Genomic DNA, 19,755 nt, shown 5'->3' on the forward strand with positions numbered 1-19,755 from the left:
TATGGGAAACAGTATTAATCCACTCATAGGAATGCTGGAACTAACTGATGCTTTAAAGATATTTCAAGGTCCTAAGGTAAAAGGTCTTACAACACTCCAGAGTTGTGACAATATTTAAAAAAAAAAAATCGTCAAGAAACAGATAGTGCTTCTGGCCTAAACAGCTTTGAAAGAGACTAAGTCCCAAATAATCTCTCTAATCAGCCATCCTACCAACTCCATTCTTCAAATAGGAAAGAAAAGCAGATTTGCCTGCTTACTGCTATCCCACACACAAATGAAGAAGGCTAGGGCAGAGTTCTGGCTCCCTCCCAAGGGTCCCAGCCAAGCCAGAGTCAGTTTCTGGCTGTAGAAACTGATAGATGATAGAGCCATGATTCACAGTCACAGATCCTTCCCTAGTGACACTCTATCACCGTATTCTTCTCTTGCACAGGGCCACTGAGGCACTAACAAGGTTGTTAACAATATTAAAATTAATCAGGGCAAGTCAAACATATATCAAGGAAAGGGAGCAAAGGTGAAATTATATAACAGCTAAGAGATTGTCTGGGCACTTGATAAAGAGAATAGGAATATCAACTATTAAAAAACTTATTTTATCCAGAGGGCTTGCATATTTTACTGCACAATAATACCACAACTTTGTGTTCACAGAAGAAAGGCATGCAGCAATAAATTCTCAATCTTGTATCTCAAGGATATATTTTTAATACCAAGTGCTTTAAAAATTCTGATAAATATGTCTCTAAGACAGGAATAGTCTTATTTATTATTTGCAAAGATAGAAAACAACCAGAATCACTTGTGTCTCATCCACAATTATCTCATAGCCATAAAACTTTTATTGATCAACCCTTGTGCTCAGGATTACAGTGTCAACTGAGAAGTCAGCTAGTATATAAACATTTCCATTTAAAAGGGAAAAACTTCTCTAAACTCTGAATGCATACATGCAGCTTGTGATTGATAGTTTTTCTTACTTGAGTCTTCAGGAATGCCATATTTTGCCTTATGGTCCTCCAAAGGTCCCATGATTCTAGGCACGTCGATGAACAGGTTTGCATTGCTGAAAAACGAAGATTCTTCTTTACACACTGCCTTGATTACAGACTCTAGGGATCCAACAGTTGAACTTCTGAACTGCCCACCTTGCAAGAACTAGAACAAACAAACAGAAATACAGATGAATCAAAGTTTCTTTTAGTAGCTTCAGGGAGTAACCCTGGTGTTCTCTCAATATTAGCATCCAAGGAGATTGACAAAATTAGACTGTTGAAACTGCCTACAAGAATGAGGGCCTGCTGTGCTCTTTTCTGTTCTCCTGATCACCTTTATCATGGGGGAAAGAAAAAGGTAATGCAGTTTTAATTGCCAGGATACTCGATGAAAGACAGTAGTATAATGTACTACATTAAACTTTGAAAAATACTATTTATCAGTTAGGCAGAAAAGGAATGAAAATATCAAGACAACTGGACTACAAGATTCCTTGATTACAATGTCAGTTTTCATAAAGTCTGCTCTTCTGGTAGATTACTCCTGTGTCACAGACAGCAGAAGCAACCAAAACCATTTTGTGTATGAATGTTTGCAGTGAAAACTGTTGCTAAGAAAAAAAAAGATAATATTCAAGTGCACGTGCCTTAAAAGCCTATTTTTCAAGTACATCTTTTAACTTGTTAGATGTGCTTCTAGTTTTTGCACATCTTGAGTCATACCAGCATTTATTATTGCCATTTGTTCATGACTAGCATATGTCTAATGAGAAGAGCAATCTGACTGCTTTTATGGCTTAAGCACCATCATTCACCACATTAAAACAAACAAACAAACAAACAAAAAAACCCCAGCCTCCTCTGCACAGCTTCATTTTTCAAATAACATGCTCAGTTGTAACTGGTATCTCATGGAAGGCTGTACAGGTGCACAGTTCTAAAAGAGGATACAACTGCAAGGCAACGTGCTGCTAGAGTATGGCTGAAGGATGCATTGGCCCGCCTGATACTCACTACTGTTGCAGATGCTTACCAAGAAAAACATAACTAGACTATCAGATATCATTTGAAGACTGCACAACTGGCAAATAGAAAAAAGACTGTGATATGTCAACCAAACACATTTGACACTGAAATAAATTAGCATTTTATCACTGGAATTTTATTTTTTAAAAGGAAGAGTCAATTTTCAAAGTAGTACAGCACTTTTCATAAAGAATAAATCACGGACAGTTTAGAGGTTGTGCTGTTAGAAACAGTTTATCCTGATCAATGCATTTACTGAAGTGCCAGGTGCTTCTTTAGTAATCCTGGAGGAATATTAGAAAGTGTTATTTAAAACTCAGTGTTGGCTTCTTCCCAAATCTGACTTTTTGGATATAGTTTCAGCATATAGCATAGTAAATAAATAATATCCAGATTTCATAATACCAGCATCCACAGATCTTGAATGAACCTGCTGGCATGGACTTTACTGGAGGAATAAATTTTATTTATGTACTATGCTGAATAAAAGTGGTTTTGAATCCTTATTTGTGACTATTTGCACTAGAAGGATAAATGAGGCTCATTTCAGTCAAAGAGCACAAACTTGCTAATTAATTCTGGTTCCAATCAAAATAACTTGAAATTCAAATAATGAATATTTATGTGGTAAGCTGCCACCAACAGACTGAATCTACTTACTGTCTTTCAACTAAATATCCACTGACTCAACAAGATATGTTTCCTAAAATTTGGCCTTGATAAAGTGGGAGAACTATATAGGATGGATGTTCACAACAAGTTATCTTTGATCCAGTTGTTCTAGTTTAAACTAAATGAAATAGATCTGTAATCAAGGCTGATGAATCCAAAGAAGCAGCCTCCTACAAACAAAGTAATCAGTCAAGCCAGTCGCTCCAACAAATTCATGGAAGAGGAAGGCTGGTACTAAAGATTAAAAAGCTATCTGGAACTGGATTCTCAAATGGGAGCAAAAACCTCATAGCATAGCATCTTCTGACCTAATTGGACAGCTGTATGTTTAAAAAAAAAATATTAGGAATAAAACCAAACTCATGTGGAGTAGAAACCTCAGCTATTCAACAAAAGACACCTAAAAGTCAAGCCAGGTTACAGCTTGCACAGAAAACTAAAATAAATTCAGAATCATTACATTAAGAGAGAGGAAAAAAAAAAAAAATGCAATTTTCCTGGAACACTACACGGAGGTTAAAGATAAATCAAAATTTGATGAAACCGAATGGCTAAAGGACACAAATGCAGAGAAATAGATACTCCTACTTCCGGGTAGAGCCATAAACAAACCAAAGCCTTTATTGTACTGAAATTGACAGAATCAGGGGAAAAAATGGCAAAATTGCTGATTTGGTTAAATTATTTTTCAGAAGCCTATCAAATTTAGATGGCAATATTTGAACAAAGAGTAGAAAATTCATCTATACTCAAGAATGAGTGACTTAATGCTCCAGGAAATAATGGATATCTCGTTGTGATGTTTAATAGGGCAAGATATACAATAAATTCTAAAGTGGAGAGCCGTTAAAGACAAAACGTATGTGAGGAATAGAATTTAATGCGTTATCAAATTATCATTCCAGACCAATATAACATATTTATGTGGGAAGGCAAGTTCTTTTTCCCGAAAAAGACATATGCTATCTCTAAACTAGGTGAACTCTAACAACCAATTAATGTTCTTGTCCTAGAAAATATTAATCAGCATTAATCCAATAACTATGTGGTGGGTAAAAAATGGCATTAAGAAGATATTGCAGGGACCCTGTTAAAAGGAAAGAAAACACTGGATTACAGAGAAGTTACTAGTGTTATTCCTGTGAGACTGATCTTAGGTCCACTGTGATAAGTTTTTTAGCCCTGAAAGAAGCAAATTACTGAAATTTGCCTATAATTTAATACTAGAAGGCATTGCAGGAGAAAAGAAGATCAGAATGCAATATGGCAAGAAATCAATTACCTAATTTAAAGTAAATTGAATATAAAGATAACCACTACCAAATATTATTTCTCAACTGAAATCATGAGATGTTGTTATAACACGGAGCTTACCTGGGTATATCACTGATGCTTGATCAAGTAAGAGACAAAAATGTATGCAGCTTATGAAAAAGGTGAATGCAAGATTAAGAAAGTAATTTTGGTAGGTATAGACATGAATGAGTAGAACTACAACAGTCATCAGCCATAATTGCCTTCTAAGACTGTACACATTTCTTGTCCCCAACATTCAAGATCAGCCTTAACACAGCATACGAAGATGACACTAGGATGTCTGAGACAACCAAGAGCCTGTTATAAAAGAAAAAAAACCTAAAACAAACAAAACAAATACTAAAATAAATCTATTTAACATATCAAAACAGAGAAGGACTATTACTGGCCTTCCACAAACACATGGGCAAGTCAGAGAAGTTATAAAAGCTATATAACATTTTTGATACAAGAGTAAACATACTAGCCATGGATAAACTGAAGTCAGAATTTTATAGGTTTATAACACCAAGAGGCTTTTCAGTAATGATAGTTTTAACAGAGAACTTGTTCAAGCTAGTGGATGGATTACAGAATGAGGCTACGTTCCACAACTGACAGCATTCAGTAACCCAGCGAGTCCCCTCCAGCTTATATATTCCTGAGTGACAAACATACCGAAAATTAGTTATGGAAATATAAGTGAATAATTTCAAATAGCAAACAAAGAAGCAAAAAATCATGATCGAAATCAGCAGTGTTTTTCCTCAGGGGCTTATCCATTCACTCAATGTTGTTAACAGTAGAATGTGGCTCTGTATTCCAATTACTACTGACTAGCAGATATTGAGTTTTTACATCATCTTTTCTTACACAATATGTAGCATACCAATTCAACTTCACATTTTACAGATATTGTAAAGGTATTTCTTGCTTTTGTCTTTCAGACAAAAAACCACGTGCATAATAGACAATTATTTTATTACCTCTTTCATTATAGAAGTAATTAATTTTTTTTAAATCAACTTCAAAATAACTTTTTCAGTTAGAAGTTAATGAAGGAGACAATCTGTCTTACTCTATGCTGAAGGTCCACATATTTTTATTTTAAAAAGCTTTACATACTTTATTTGGTAATTTTCCCAGGTCACTGAATTACTGTGCTGTCAGTTATCATGAAAACAAAAATCTAGAAGGATGGACTATTTTGGAAACGGAAGAAAATATTTAAGGAGGAAAGTGTATAAGCAATGTCTGCACTTTAGTAGCACACTTATTCAGCAGCACAAGTTTAGCCACTATAGAAAAGAAGCAAACAAAATAATCAATAATTAAAGGTATTATTGGAAAGTATAAAAAAATCCAGTTAAACCTGAAAAGGAAAGGATACTTAAAAATAAACACCTTTTATTAGTCTACAAAATGAGAAAAAGTTACAGAGATAGAAGAGCCCTTCAAAACATCAAACATCTAATTTATTAACAAAAGAAACAGACACTGATTTTTTTTAAATCCTCCACAAATTATTAGGTGACAAAAACAAACAGCAATTTCTCAAGAAAAAAGAAATTAACAAAAACTAAGAAAACAAAGATTGTGTCAGAAAAAGTGACCAAAAAAGGTAAGATGTAAAAAGGAACAAAAATTCCAAGGTTAAATCTATGCTGTATTACAGGATAATATGGGTTGCCATGGTGCAAAGATTAAAACTGTGACCAGATGGCCCTCTGCTGTTCGATTTGTTCCTCTGCAAACTTTTTTTGAACAGGACTTTTTGAGAGGTTCTTCTATCAGATAAGGAACTTCGGGATTTCACTCCAAAAAGAATACTTCATTTGTTCGAAGGAAAGTCTGATACAAATAGAACCAGTTCAAGGAAAGCAGAAAAGATGTAAGCATCTAATGAAAGCCACCTTTCATTGTGGCAGCCAAAGAGCTACCCCAAAGAAGAGAGGCTCAAAACCAAAACTAATATGCGCAGAACAGCATTTTACAACATGCCTCTCTGTCACACAAGATTAGAAGATCTTGAGAAAGATTCATATCACTAGGGAAAACAGTATTTAAGGCAGTGTTTACTCTGTACCATAGTCGCAAACCAGTTTGCACTGTTTACCACTGAGGGATCTTTTAGAGGTTTGCAATTTTAGAACCAGATTCAATCCTAAACTTTCCACACAGAATAGCAAATCCAGAAGGTAATGCCATAGGGGTCAGCAGGTCTTCTTATGGAACTAACCCTGCTTAGAAATAGAAACCTTTTTTCTGATTTATTTAATCCTAGATCCACCACTGTGCTAGCTGTATAGATACACACACAGCAACTGCCCTTAAAGGCAGGCACAAAAGAAATATTCTCACTCACACCTCATGCCACTTTTTTTTTTAAATGTCAAGCAGAACTATCAGACAGAAACCTTAAGTGACACAAACAGAAACCCATTGCAGATACAAGAACTGCACATGCTATCTTGAAATCTTATCCTTTAAAAAAACAAAGCTATTTCTTATAAACAAATAGTCTGCTCATCAAAAAAGATACAGCATTAGCAGAAAAGACACGGCTATCTCCAAATCGCAGATAATACATGCTATTATTAATCAATAGCCTAACATCATATTAACTTAGGCTATGATCTCATAAATTGACGAAAAAAGAGATGACAGAAACAACACATCAATAGTCTCAAAATTACCAAAGTGTTTGAAAGAGACCAAATGAATCTTCCTAGGGTCTATGGACTCTCTTCTCTCTAAGCTCCCAACTTTCTAGGACACAATTTCTATTAGTGTTCCTCCTTACTAAGCACACATCCCTAACAAAGCACCTCACGATGGGAATTAAGTTTGCATATTGAAATCATACACATACCTGCTGCAATGCAGAGATGTCAAGCACACCAATATTTTGAATTCCTTGGAGGAGCACTGGAAGGTTTTCCGTGACATGGTGGGCTTTATTGAGAAGAGAGCTGATACTAGAAACCACATCCAGTAGCATGTTTAGTACATTGCCTATCTCAGATGGTATCTTAATCTTGGAAAAGAAGGGAAAATCACAACAATAAATTCCGAGTAGAAACAAATTTTAACCTTTCAATGAAACACTCGAAATTATTCAGTCTTTTTCCAAAACTGATTATACAATGTTCCTGCAAACCATGTTTAACAAAACTCCTTTTAGTATAACTCCCCAGTTAGTCTCAAATTCAGTTAAAGAAAAATTCTCTGGTAATGTTAGAACTGGCTTATGACAAATCAGGAATTAAAATCCAGAGAATATGTTTATGCCTACCAAGGTGAAGAGAGCTCTCCTACCCAAGATGCTAATGGGATCTGCAACATCCTGCCCCTTGGAATTCAGTGTAAATGAGAACTTTTCCTTCAACAGGTTCAAGATGCTCATTGCAACAGTTCAATATTTTAAAAATAATTTGTAAGTTAAATTAAATCTAGCAACCACTTTAGCTGCTTTAGGAATCATATCAGACAACAAACTTTCCTGTCACACTGTTCCTCCCTTTGCATTTTTCATACGCACTGCCTTTTACCTAAAATAATAATTGTGTGCATTTCATTCCCTACTTGACTAAAGTTCAATTGGCTGTTTGCTGTTTCCACCATGCAAGTTTTGGTATTAGGAATTTTCTCTCTATTTCCTTTGCTTTTATAGGTTATTTAGACAATATGGTAATACAAACTGATTTACTGTTACCTGCCTATGCACGATAATAAAAACAGTATAATCTCATCATATACTTTCAGCTGCTTCCTCTGATTGTCTGTATTTTATCCACCTTTATTTGACTTCCTACTATAATAATCTGTGCTTAATTTTCTTCTCAGCCTTCACCTGCTTTTACACATTAAAAAAAAAAAGAAACTGTAAAAAAAAAAAATCTTATTCAGTTAAAAAATTAGCAAAACTTCCATAATAATTTAGGATGAGCTGACAACATTTTTTACTCTTTGCTAGCAATTCATTATGCTTCAGTAGGGTTCAGTAGAAAAGCCCATCAGAATAAGCACTGGTTTTTTTCTTTTTTCTTCCCTCTCTAGTATGGCAGATAATTCAGAAAGTAGAAATCTTTTCTTTTCCCTCTGGTATCTTAACCTAGTCTGGGAAATTGTCTTGTTTTTAAAAGTGTGTGGCCAACCTGCTTAACTGTGCATGCAGCATCCAGAATATAACCCAGCATCTACAGCTTTAGAACAAAATATTCTTCCTCCCAATGTTATAACTATTTTTCAACTATTTGTACTTACATCATTTTATGTTCTGTCAATCAATTACCCCAAAAGAACTGAAATAAACACCTGCTAACTATCAGAAATCCCATCCAATAATTTTGCTTTTACAAGTAAAAATGTTATCTCTCTGAAAACCCACAATAGATACCAGATTATCTACAGTTGTACAAATACAGTTTTGCTACAGACTTCTGCATCCCCTTCATTATAGTTTTGGCACTGTATTATTCTTGTCAAAATCGTTTGACTTGTGTCATACAAAATATAGGAGGTTTGCCCTTATAGAGAGACTCAATCCTGAGAGCTGGAAAAGCTCCTTCCTGCAGGAGCCACCTGAATTGTCAACATGATTTCTACAGCAAATAAAATGCGTTCCAGAGTGCTATGAATTTTTCCTAGAAAACAATTTTGTAATTCTTGTAATGTGATCTCCTATGCTTGTTTTATTTCCAATGATGCCAGATCAGTCTTCCACACTTACAAATTAAGTGACTAATTGCATGAACTGCAAACTCTGCTAAAGATTAATAAAACTACGTCTTCAGCCTCCTGTGTTTTCTCTAAAGCTTTCATAATTAACTCCTCAGTGATAATTTTCCTGAGGAAGCAAGAAATGGAATACAGTAACATCTACCAACCCCATTCTTCAACTGCTGTGTTTGCTTTCTGGAACTAAATGAAGACAAAAAATGCCATATGTCCAGTCTTTGCTTCCACAGAGAAAGAACATCTGAAGAAATAATAGAATTATTCATTTATCTACCTGCATGCTGTAGACCACCTTCAAAAGAAAAATATAGGAACTGAAAGCTTTTTTTTCCCATCTTACCTTGTAAATGATATGACGTAAGTTCAAATTCTGTATAATCAGTACAAACATGGTATACAAGTCCAGTGCTGGTAAAGAACATAATTCTTCCACTACTTGGGAAGTTTTACTGTTTTCAGGTAGCTTTAGCAGCAGGCTAAGTACTTCTTCATCACATCTTCCAGTTAAAGCTACCACAAAGGCACTGTAAAAAACCTATCATAATGTATGTGTATTAAAAATTTTTCTCCCTGAAATGCATCACCTTCTTTTATAGTCAATAAGGTGAGAATTTATGTCACAGTAACATGACAATTTGCAGTCATCAACACACTGAAATAATGAACTATACAGCTCTATATCAGATCGGTATGTTCTTACTTTATATTCTGTGTACATACAAGGAGATTAAGTATATTTCTTATAAAAATTTACTTTCATTTGTGAACAGGTCAATCATTCATTCTATGAGCATTCATACCATAAGCAGGCATATTTACAATGCTGAACATACCCATTCTAGCAGATATACACCTTTGTTGCAGAAACATCCAAAGATCAAAATCTAAATGTATGAATCACTAAAATCAAACAATATGGACCTTCCTTCTTTCAGAGGACAGACAAATTTAACACTTAGGGATGCCTATATGACACAATGTTCACTCTGAGCCAGCTCACGTTTCTCAGTTCAACACTCCTTTGAAGTGTTATGATTTAATAGTGGATGAAGGGACAAATGCCTAAGCAGACCTTGGGCGAGACTACAATAAAAACTCCTTGGATAATGATGGTTTGTTTCTTCCTACAAAAACGTCACATCAAAAGACAAATGCTTGCAGCCCAGGTACCTCAGGAGTTCTTAGCTACCCTTTCTCCTGAAACGCCTGAAAGAAAGCAAATGGCAGCAAGTCCAGAAAAATTACAAGTTCGGAGCCTGTAGGAGCCCAAGTACGGTACTCAGGGATCCATTGTACTCCTTAGGACAGAACCAGCCTGTACTGCCTCCACTGAATGCATCTGTAGCTAGTAATAGTACTCAGTGAGGGAGAGGATCCCCAAGAAAATCAAATTAGAAGCCAAAGTTGGTCAAGATATGCAATTTAACTCTTTAATTCCTATGAACGTTTTAATTTCCAACTTATTAATTTGACTTTTAGATTTTTATTCTAGAACAGAAGTTTGCCTTCATGATTCCAAAGAATTTCCTATATATTTAAATATTCACTTTTTTTGTGCATGTACAAGGGACAGAATATGAATATAAATATAATTCTGCTAGCAGCATAAAAGGATACTAATGTGGACTTCTTGTTGTGGAGGAAATTTGACTCTGTAGTACAATTTGAAATTTATTTCCTCATGCCCCACATGAATATCACCATTTCAGTCCAGTTTTAACCTATTCAGTGTTTTACCCACTGGATTAAGTCCCTCTGAACTTCACTTGCAGCTTTGTGAGTACCAGAGTTAATCCAGACTCCTATGTTCAGTACATGAACGCTTATAGTCTTCAGGTTACAGGTTTTGAGCAGTTTCAAAACACTTAATTACATGGCAATGAGCATGGTCAGAGCATAATATTGTGGTAGAAATTAAGGGTAAGTGCAATAAGCACAAAAAACTTGCAGGCTTACTCTTACCACTCCAGAGGCAAGCACAGGAGTAGTATACAATCACAGAAATACAGGACTGCAATGGGCCTGCAGCTATCATTAGGGTTATCGGACAGTGGCTATATATACCATAAACATAATGGGCATGCCTAAGTTTTAGCTTTAAAAAGTGCTTGTGTGTCTTGCATCATCAGTAAGAGACATAGGCTTTAATGCTCCAGTTGGACTGCGGGAGTACTTAAGCAAACAAAAAATTCTGTATGGATATGCAAATGTGAGACGTGTACATATATCTAAACTCTACATAGGACTTTGGAAAAAATAAGGATAGAAAGTCATTCAAAAATTCAGTCAATTAGCATTATTATTCCAAAAGATCAAACGTGTACCGAATCCCATTTAACTGAATCATTTCCAGATGACTTCTCTCATTACCATTTACTGGTATCAAAATAACAAGCTAACAATAAAGGCAGTCACACTGCCAAAGAAGCAGAAGAACAAATCATCTATAAGTAGTTATGATGGTCTGAACTGCCTTTTCAATAGCCACACTTTTCACGAACAAAGCTTGCAACTGTTTCTGCAAGTGGAGCATCAGTGACACCCAGTGGCTGCTTGATTGACCTGATTAGTTTATACCAAATGTACCCCCAACTCTTTTCAGTCATACAAACATTAACAGAAGAGAGAACCTGTAAGTTAGGTGGCATTTTTCATGATTTCTACTAATCGCTGGGATCACAGGAAACAGCAGCAATGATAACATACACAGTCCTTCACTCAGAAAACTTACACAATCCACCCTTTAGACAATATTCAAGAGACAACAGAAGAATAAAGTGGCAGTAAGGCAACATACTGGTAAGATAATGTAAGAGCAGTGAGGAGTACACAAAGGAATAAAATTTAAAAAAAAGAAAAAAAATCAGATGTCGTGGTTTAACCCCAGCCGGCAACTAAGCACCACGCAGCTGCTTGCTCACTGCCCCCCCACCCAGTGGAATGGGGGAGAGAATCGAAAAAAAGTAAAACTCGTGGGTTGAGATAAAGACAGTTTAACAGGACAGAAAGGAAGGAAAAAATAATGATAATAATATGACAATAATAATACTAAAAGAATTAGAATATACAAAACAAGGGATGCACAATGCAATTGTTCACCACTTGCCGACCAATGCCCAGTTAGTTCCTGAGCAGCGATCTGCCCCTCCCGGCCAGCTCCCCCCAGTTTATACACTGGGCATGATGTCATATGGTATGGAATATTCCTTTGGCCAGTTTGGGTCAGCTGTCCTGGCTGTGTCCCCTCCCAACTTCTTGTGCCCCTCCAGCCTTCTTGCTGGCTGGGCATGAGAAGCTGAAAAATCCTTGACTTAGTATAAACACTACTGAGCAACAACTAAAAACATCAGTGTGTTATCAACATTATTTTCCCACTAAATCCAAAACACTGCACTATGCCAGCTACTAGGAAGAAAATTAACTCTATCCTAGCTGAAACCAGGATGCCAGACAACTCCAGACTGCAAGGATCAGAAGTGGGACGATACAAACTAATTTCTCCAGGAACCCTCACCTTTTCTGCAGTACCAAGATAGCAAAGCTCAAATTCCATGTCAGCACAAGGGAGTAAAACACTGCTGAAAGTAATCAAGTGGTGCTAGTTAGACCAGAAGACTAGTGCTACAATAAATTGATCTCTTAATGCTTCACATTATTATTTTGAAGTCCTAAATCTCTGTCCTGGTTTCAGCTGGAATAAACTTAATTTTCTTCCTAGTAGCTACTATAGTGCTGTGTTTGGGATTTAGGATGAGAATAATGTTGATAACACACTGACGTTTTAGTTGTTGCTAAGCAGTGTTTATACTAAATCAAGGACTTCTCAGCTTCTCTTATTGCCCTCCCAGCAGAGGCTAGGAGTGCACACTGGGAGGGGACACAGGAAGGACAGCTGACCCAAACGAGCCAAAGGGGTATTCCATACCATATGACATCATGACCAGTATATAAACCGGGGAAGTTGGCCGGGGGACACCGTGGCTCAGGTATTGGCTGGGCATCAGTCAGCAGGTAGTGAGCAATTGTATTGTGCATCACTTGTTCTGTATATTCTATTATTATTATTTTGCCTTCCTTTTCTGTCCTATTAAACTGTCTTTATCTCAATGCACTAGTTTTACTTTTTTCTTATTCTCTCCCCCATACCACTGGGCGGGGTGGGGAGTGAGCAAGCAGTTGTGTGGTGCTTAGTTGCCAGTTGTGGTTAAATCACGACAATCTCACAAAATATTCCACATAGAAGTGACAAGTGAAAATATAAGATTCCACACAAACAAGGTGGTTTGTTTTGTTTTGGTTAGCACATCAGGCTATAGGTTGACCCGTTAATTTAACACCTCTTTTCGATCTTTTACCTCTGAATGAGAGATACTGGCTTCCAAGATGGTACTGATGGTTTCTTCAGAAATATTGACAGAAGAACCAATGTCCAGCCTCAACTGAGTAAGATTCTGCACACACTCTTTGACTTTCACATCTGGAAGAGGAGAAAAATACTGCCAACAGTACCAATCTGCTTAATTAAATTGCCCACAGACTGTATCTTTTTCATTAGATTTATCCTGAGGGGTGATAAAGGACACAAAAACTTCATATCATGTAATTCACTTCTGCTTCAAAGGTAAAGGTCACTATCCTGGCAGACTGAAGGGCTTGTGCATCTGTTTGCATTATCCTATAAGAACACAAGTTATCCTACATCCCTGTATTATGAGAACATCTGAAACCAGTGACGCAGCCTTTAGTCCTTTAACATCTTCTTCTTCCACTAGCTTAAGTCCTCTCTTCTTTCAAATGAATCCCTGCATCTTACTGGACAGGCTCTGACAGGGTAAACTATGCTGTCCTGTGCCAACTCAAGCACATGTATGTGCCCATGTGTACAATGAAAATTTATTGCATTAAGTCAGTAGTCTCCATAAGCAGTATCCCTTTAAAGTATGAAGAACAATGAAACAGTTATTGTCCTATAAAATTATGCAGCAGCGACTTGTAAAAAAGTGAAGAAAACTGGAACCCACCATTCAAAATACCAAAATTGCTGAGAAAAGCTGCCGCTGGATTGTCTGACAACTGTAGCTCCAAATTTTCAGCCACCCTGAAATGATAGCCTTACTTTCACAAGTTATCAGAACTAAGTCATTGACATTACTATGTAAAAAGAGTAACGTGACTAGTGAAACAGCCACTAAATGAGGCAAAAGGGTCACATTATCCTCTATGTGCCCACACTGTGCATGCAGTAAGCAACTCCACAGACCTTCTCATGCTGTATTTATATGGTGCAGGGATCATAATATTTCATGCTTAAATGAGATTGCAAATGTAGAGATCTTCGCATGATGGCTAAGTGCTCTAGCGAACAGTAGCTTATGGAGGAGCACAGGTCTACCTATGTCTCACTTCCATGTTTCTTACTGAACACATGTTTTTAAAACCTAGAGATAAAAAGCACTGCAGTTCAGGATGAATAAAGTCTATCAAACTGTAATTTAAGTAATAAAGCATATACACATATCAGATATTATTTACCATTCAAAAATTGAACATGAGTATGGTCCATAAGAGCAGCATCTAAGCTCAAGTTCTTCTGTATTATTACTATAATTCACAGAGACCATTCAAGCCCATTATGAAAACAATCCAACAGTCAAACCAGTGCAGCAACAATTATAACAAGGACTACTTCTAACTGACAGCAAGTTTGAAATACTCTGTAGTAGCAGTTTTATTCATTTACTTAAAATCTACTGTTTTTCCTCAAGGGAATAGCAAATATCTGAAATTATTTGGAGTTCAAGCCTGTCAGTTTAGAAGCACCATCGTGTGTTTCTGACTGTTTGAACTGCTGAACTGATCTGAATGTTTAATGTTTTGCAAAAGATATCCAGCTGCTGAGAGGACAAAGCCATAGCAAAACAGCTTTAAATAAAAAAATAAGATATCAAAAATTTGACCTAACTGAGGTCATGGAAAATTGAAGATTTTTTTAGTTGTTATTCAAAGCATTCTCCTTGTGGAGCAGCAAGATCTGCTGCAAGTGCTCAGCAAAAGTGTAAGGGCTTTTAGAAATATCCAGAATTTTGCTAAATTACTTAAATAATTTGTGCATTATATCCGCTCAATTTTCAGTTAAATGAACAAAGCTTAAAGAGACTTTGATAAACAGTATTTCCCCTGTAATTACATAATTTAGAACATAGATATATGCACAGAATAACATCCATAACAAGAACTGTTTGGGGTACCAAACTGTAAAAAGGCTTTACATTTGCAGTCGTCTCTGTATGTTCCCCAGCATTAGTTGACATTCACAGCTGCCATTGCTGGTATCCTGCAAGGCTCCCAAGAAGCTCTCCAAAATATTGGAAAATTTTTGGTTTATATATGCCATACTCTCACAATTCCCCGTGTTGAAAGCAGGCCACATTCTTTCAATATCCTGCAAAACACAGTGATCATATGGTTAGCACATTCATGAGATTATGTTATTGCTTGAAGTAGCAGGTCTTGGCAACTAGATGATGCATATTTTCAAATGAGAATATGGGTAAGGTAATACTCTTTTACTCATTGTATTTGTAATTGAAACTGGGCAAGAGGTTTTCAAGAACCAAGGAATTTTCAAAGATTTGAATTTTAGAAACAACCAAAAATATTTGTGAATATGACCTAGCCTATCAAGGAGGTTCATCCATTAACGGAAATGCCAACATTTTAATTTGAAATTTAATTTCAAAATCAAATGAGCTTTTCTTTTTTTTTATTTTAGGCTGACCATTTTTATCTTTTTCCCAAAAAATTGTTCTAAACAACATCAGTTTCCATTCAGCAAACCAAAATATCTGGATACCCATATTCAAAGTTTTTCTTGCATTATGCTTTGTATAGTATTCGCTTGCATCTTTTCTCCTGAATATTCACATTTCTGATTTTGCAAGGTTTTTTTTAATAATTGCAGAAGTAGGTCATAGAATGGTGGTAACTACAGATATGCATTTTTCCATGAAAGTCTACTTTGAGATATGAGCGATGCCTCTGACATCCGTTTACCTTAAAACATTGCTGTTCATATCAGAAAATGTCCAGGTAGACAAAATAGCAGAGCTATTTCATAAAAAGGAGGCAAATTCTATACTAAAAGCATGACTTTAATATTTTGTCTGTGTGTGCATGCACATGTGCATTATCCAAAGGCCTGCTTCCAACCCTGGATGAGTCTCTAAATGCCAAATGTTACACTCTCCTGCTGGTAATTTCATGCACTGTTAAAGAAAAACAGACTGACCCCAACTGGTAACCACAATTGCTATTTTAGGTTGAATGACTCTGGCCAAGAAGTTTATTTGTACGTAGCTTGATTTCACAGTTGTTCCTGTGAAGATGTAAAAGTATAAATGTACTCTGATTCATGAAATTAGCAGTATCACTACATTTAAAGGAATTAAAAATGGGCTGCTGTTTGGTATTGAATGGCAGTCTAGTTATCCTAGTTATACAGATTCTAGTAATTCTAGTTATTTTTACAGCTTTCAAAGCTCACCAATGTTTACTTCAGGAATTCCTTCTGGGTATCACTATCAAAAGCATCAGAGCTATACCCATACAAACCTCAGCTTTGTATAGCCACTGTGGGGACTCATCATTGAGACAGTAGGAAAAAAAGAAGAAATTTCCATTAGTTTCCAAAGTTTAATGCATGTTGTAAAGAACACTTGTAGGTGTGGAAACCACTCAAACCTGATAATGATCTCGAACCAGAGTGATTCCTTCAATGGTAGAGAGAAGTAAGTGACTCGTTAATCCATCTTTACACTTCATAACAACACAGAAAAGGTTGCCAATGACAGTTGATTCTTCTGTAAGATAAAATGTCCAGGCTTAATCAGTTAAAAACATAAATAAATTACTGTAATCAGATGAAAAGTTAACCAAATAATAAGGGACATAAAAGTTTTTAAAAAGCAAAGAAAGTCTGATGTGTTAAGGCACTGAGAAATATTTCTGGCTAAATTTATTTTTCATTGCAGAGGGCAAGAAGGGCTAGTTTGATTCAATTTCCATTACTCTTCTCCATTAATTACACTTTCCTGAGCAATAATAAGAACAGCAATACCTGCTACAGAACCAGAGAAGAAAACTTTGTTTTTGCTCTTTGTGAGCAAGAAGCATAACTCTGAGAAGCTATGTATATTAACCACATCTACCTCCTCCTCAGGCAGGTTCCCCTGATCCTGTTTCCCTGTGGAGACATCAGGAAGTTACTAACCCTCCAGTGAGTAGTAACTTTCAAACCCTAGCTGCAAGGGGAGGGAAACAGCATTACATAGACATTTTGCATATCTAGGGATAAAGAATCCATATAGGGGATATTTATCATCTGATCATCCATGGAGAAAGTTTCTACCCAAGCTTGCAGCCCCCATGTCCCTGGAAAAAAGCTCTATTCCCCTGCCTGTAGTGGGTTTGTACACGGGATAGCAGGGAAGGAACTTGGCTTGACAGTTGAATTCTAGTTTATGGAAGGATCAAATCTTTTCCCCCATGTTTTTTTCCTTATGTTTGGTTCATAAGTCAATAAGGAAGAATAATAAACATTCACCACTGCTTCTAAAAAAAGCAAACCTTGATCTTGCTCACAGAAGTAATACAATGCAACTCAGTAATGCAAACCAAGTGAAGCAGTTTTCATCTTTTCTCATTAGGTTTTGTAATGTTTTCTGTATCAAACAAAACATTATGAAACATCTCTATGACCAGAGTATTGAAATAAGAATGACAAAAATTTAGTTCCTTAATCTCAGTTCTCTCAATAAACAGACTGTTCTTTAGAGGTTAAAGACAGATCCCAGGTACCTGGCATACATTTTCAGTATCCCTTATTCTGAGCTCAACATTGCTACTGTTCTACTCTTTGGGAACTATATCAGTCACAGGAGAGTGGAGAAGATAGTCAGAACTGGGTTGTAATCACATCTTATGTTTTGTTTGGAAATGGAGTTGGCATAAGACATTACCGATCTCATCCCTTGCTCTAGAACGACAGGTTCATGCCTCCTAATTGCTCTTTGCAAACAATTCTGAGCATAGTTGGGTTAAAATATGAAGTTTGAAAAGCAAAGGCTTTGGTTTCCCCAAAGAAAACATAATATGAAATTACACCCTTAGGTCAATACAGAGCCTTTCTTAAAGTGCTCATCTTGGGGGCCTATATACAAGGAATAAAACAAGACTAACACATTAAAATTTGAACAATTTGTTGAAGGTGAAGTTATTCAGCTACAGTTAGCCAATCCACTGGCTCAACATGGCCAGAAGTGGGAGGTGCCACTTCCTTTATATACTTGCCCCATTTTTCCTTTCTGTCAGCTATATGCTGCCTTGTGGCAACTCTGGCTCATTAAAAACACCTCTGTGACCTGACTCGGTTCACTAGCCTGGCAGAAAAATATCCAGTAAAAAAGGCAAGACAAAACCCAAATGTGTATACAGTCTTCTGCTGGGTTTGTGAGTCAAATCAAAAAAGGAAGAGGTCCTGGTGTGTCAGAGTAAGCCCAGGAGGAAGGGAAAGAGCACACGGCTAAAAATGAGAGAAGAAGAGCTGCAAGACCTCCTGATTCCACTAAGATTTTGAATCAACATGACCACTCCAGAAAGAAATCATCCCTTTAAGTGATCTGCATCAAAATTTTTTCTGTGCCTCTGTTGGTTTAATTTCCAGGCATCAGTATGCTTGCCTTGCTTGGCATCACCCGAATTAACTTAAATTAAAAGGTTGCTTAGAGTAAAGCCTTAACATTATAGTACTAACAAGTATGGTGACCCATACAGTCGCTGTTGTAGTAACCAACCTGAAAAGATTTTAAGAACATTCAAAATGGTAAACTGCAACTTCTGCAATAGTAGAACATTAGCAGGGTATAAATGTTTCTGAAGAATCTTGCAGATTTTAGATGCTCTGTAGAAAGATTAATAAGAAAGCATTATTTTCATAACTAGGGTACCACAGAAAAATTTCAACAAGTGACTATGTACGGTTACAATCTTCAATGGATCATATAAGGATTTCAATATTACAGTTATTACATTTGTCTGCACTATTTAAAAATCAGAACATAATACTTCCATGTAAAAAAACCAAAACCAAACAGATTTTCATCAAGGCAGCAAGTCATCAGCTTTCTTAAGACCTTAAGAGTGCTAGAAAGTACCTTAGCAAAATATGCAAAATCATAATGGCTTCAGAAGTACTGAGAGCCCACAGCATATACTGACTTGATGGCAAAGAGCAGAATACTCAAAATCTCTGATAATCAGCAGTTGGGGAAAAGAAACCACTTTTCTAGTATTTGCTTTTGATTTTTCAACAGATTTGGCTAATACCTGGCCCTCCTGACCACTGGTTTCACATATTTGCATAAAATTAATCATAAAGGTCTAAATACCACATCAGAGTCGTGCATCAACTTCAGTATACCATTTCTCAGCCGGTCTATGTCAGTAGGATCAGTCACTCCACCAGCAAGACACCCTAGAGCTGTTTAGAGCAACTATCTTGTGGGATTCATTCAGTATTACTTAAATGCAGCAACTCCAGTCTAGCAGTACTTTTATTAAATAAGTGTCAGTAAACATTTTGCTGAAGCAGAGTTTCCTCTACTGCTGGATTATATTTGATTTGAGTAATCTGGCAAAAATGATCTTGGGCTCAAGATTCCTTCAGAAACTGTATTTGTTAAACTGAACAATATAACACTATAACCATAGCCCCAAAAGGGTCATCTTGTTTGCATAAGTCATCAGCAAATTTAAGCTGAAGACATTTCAAATACAGTATATCTACATTTGGATATAGAATGAAAAAAAAAACCCGAAAACCAAACACCACAAAACATTAGTCCCAAGCATTCCTTAATATTTAGCTCCATAGCCAAAATAACTATTGTCCACCAATAACTGTGGTTTCAGTGTTCAGACCTGCAAGGATTTTAAAACACTAATATCTTCAAATATTTGGTTCTAT

General features: G+C 36.3%; 1 protein-coding gene across 1 annotated transcript in view; it reads right to left on the minus strand.

Moving 5' to 3' along the window:
* The window catches only part of ABCA13 (ATP binding cassette subfamily A member 13), a 207,502-nt gene that overhangs the window by 141,528 nt on the left and 46,219 nt on the right, over nucleotides 1–19,755 (minus strand). The window contains exons 12-19 of the mRNA XM_050892372.1: nucleotides 18,584–18,690; nucleotides 16,473–16,591; nucleotides 15,002–15,174; nucleotides 13,754–13,830; nucleotides 13,088–13,209; nucleotides 9,073–9,267; nucleotides 6,865–7,029; nucleotides 984–1,161 (exon numbers count right to left, since the gene is read on the minus strand). Coding sequence (XP_050748329.1) covers nucleotides 984–1,161; nucleotides 6,865–7,029; nucleotides 9,073–9,267; nucleotides 13,088–13,209; nucleotides 13,754–13,830; nucleotides 15,002–15,174; nucleotides 16,473–16,591; nucleotides 18,584–18,690 — 1,136 coding nt within the window. The remainder of the gene's footprint in view (nucleotides 1–983; nucleotides 1,162–6,864; nucleotides 7,030–9,072; nucleotides 9,268–13,087; nucleotides 13,210–13,753; nucleotides 13,831–15,001; nucleotides 15,175–16,472; nucleotides 16,592–18,583; nucleotides 18,691–19,755) is intronic.

Source organism: Gymnogyps californianus, chromosome 2 (genome assembly GCF_018139145.2).
Source record: "Gymnogyps californianus isolate 813 chromosome 2, ASM1813914v2, whole genome shotgun sequence".
Classification (NCBI taxonomy): Eukaryota; Metazoa; Chordata; class Aves; order Accipitriformes; family Cathartidae; genus Gymnogyps; species Gymnogyps californianus.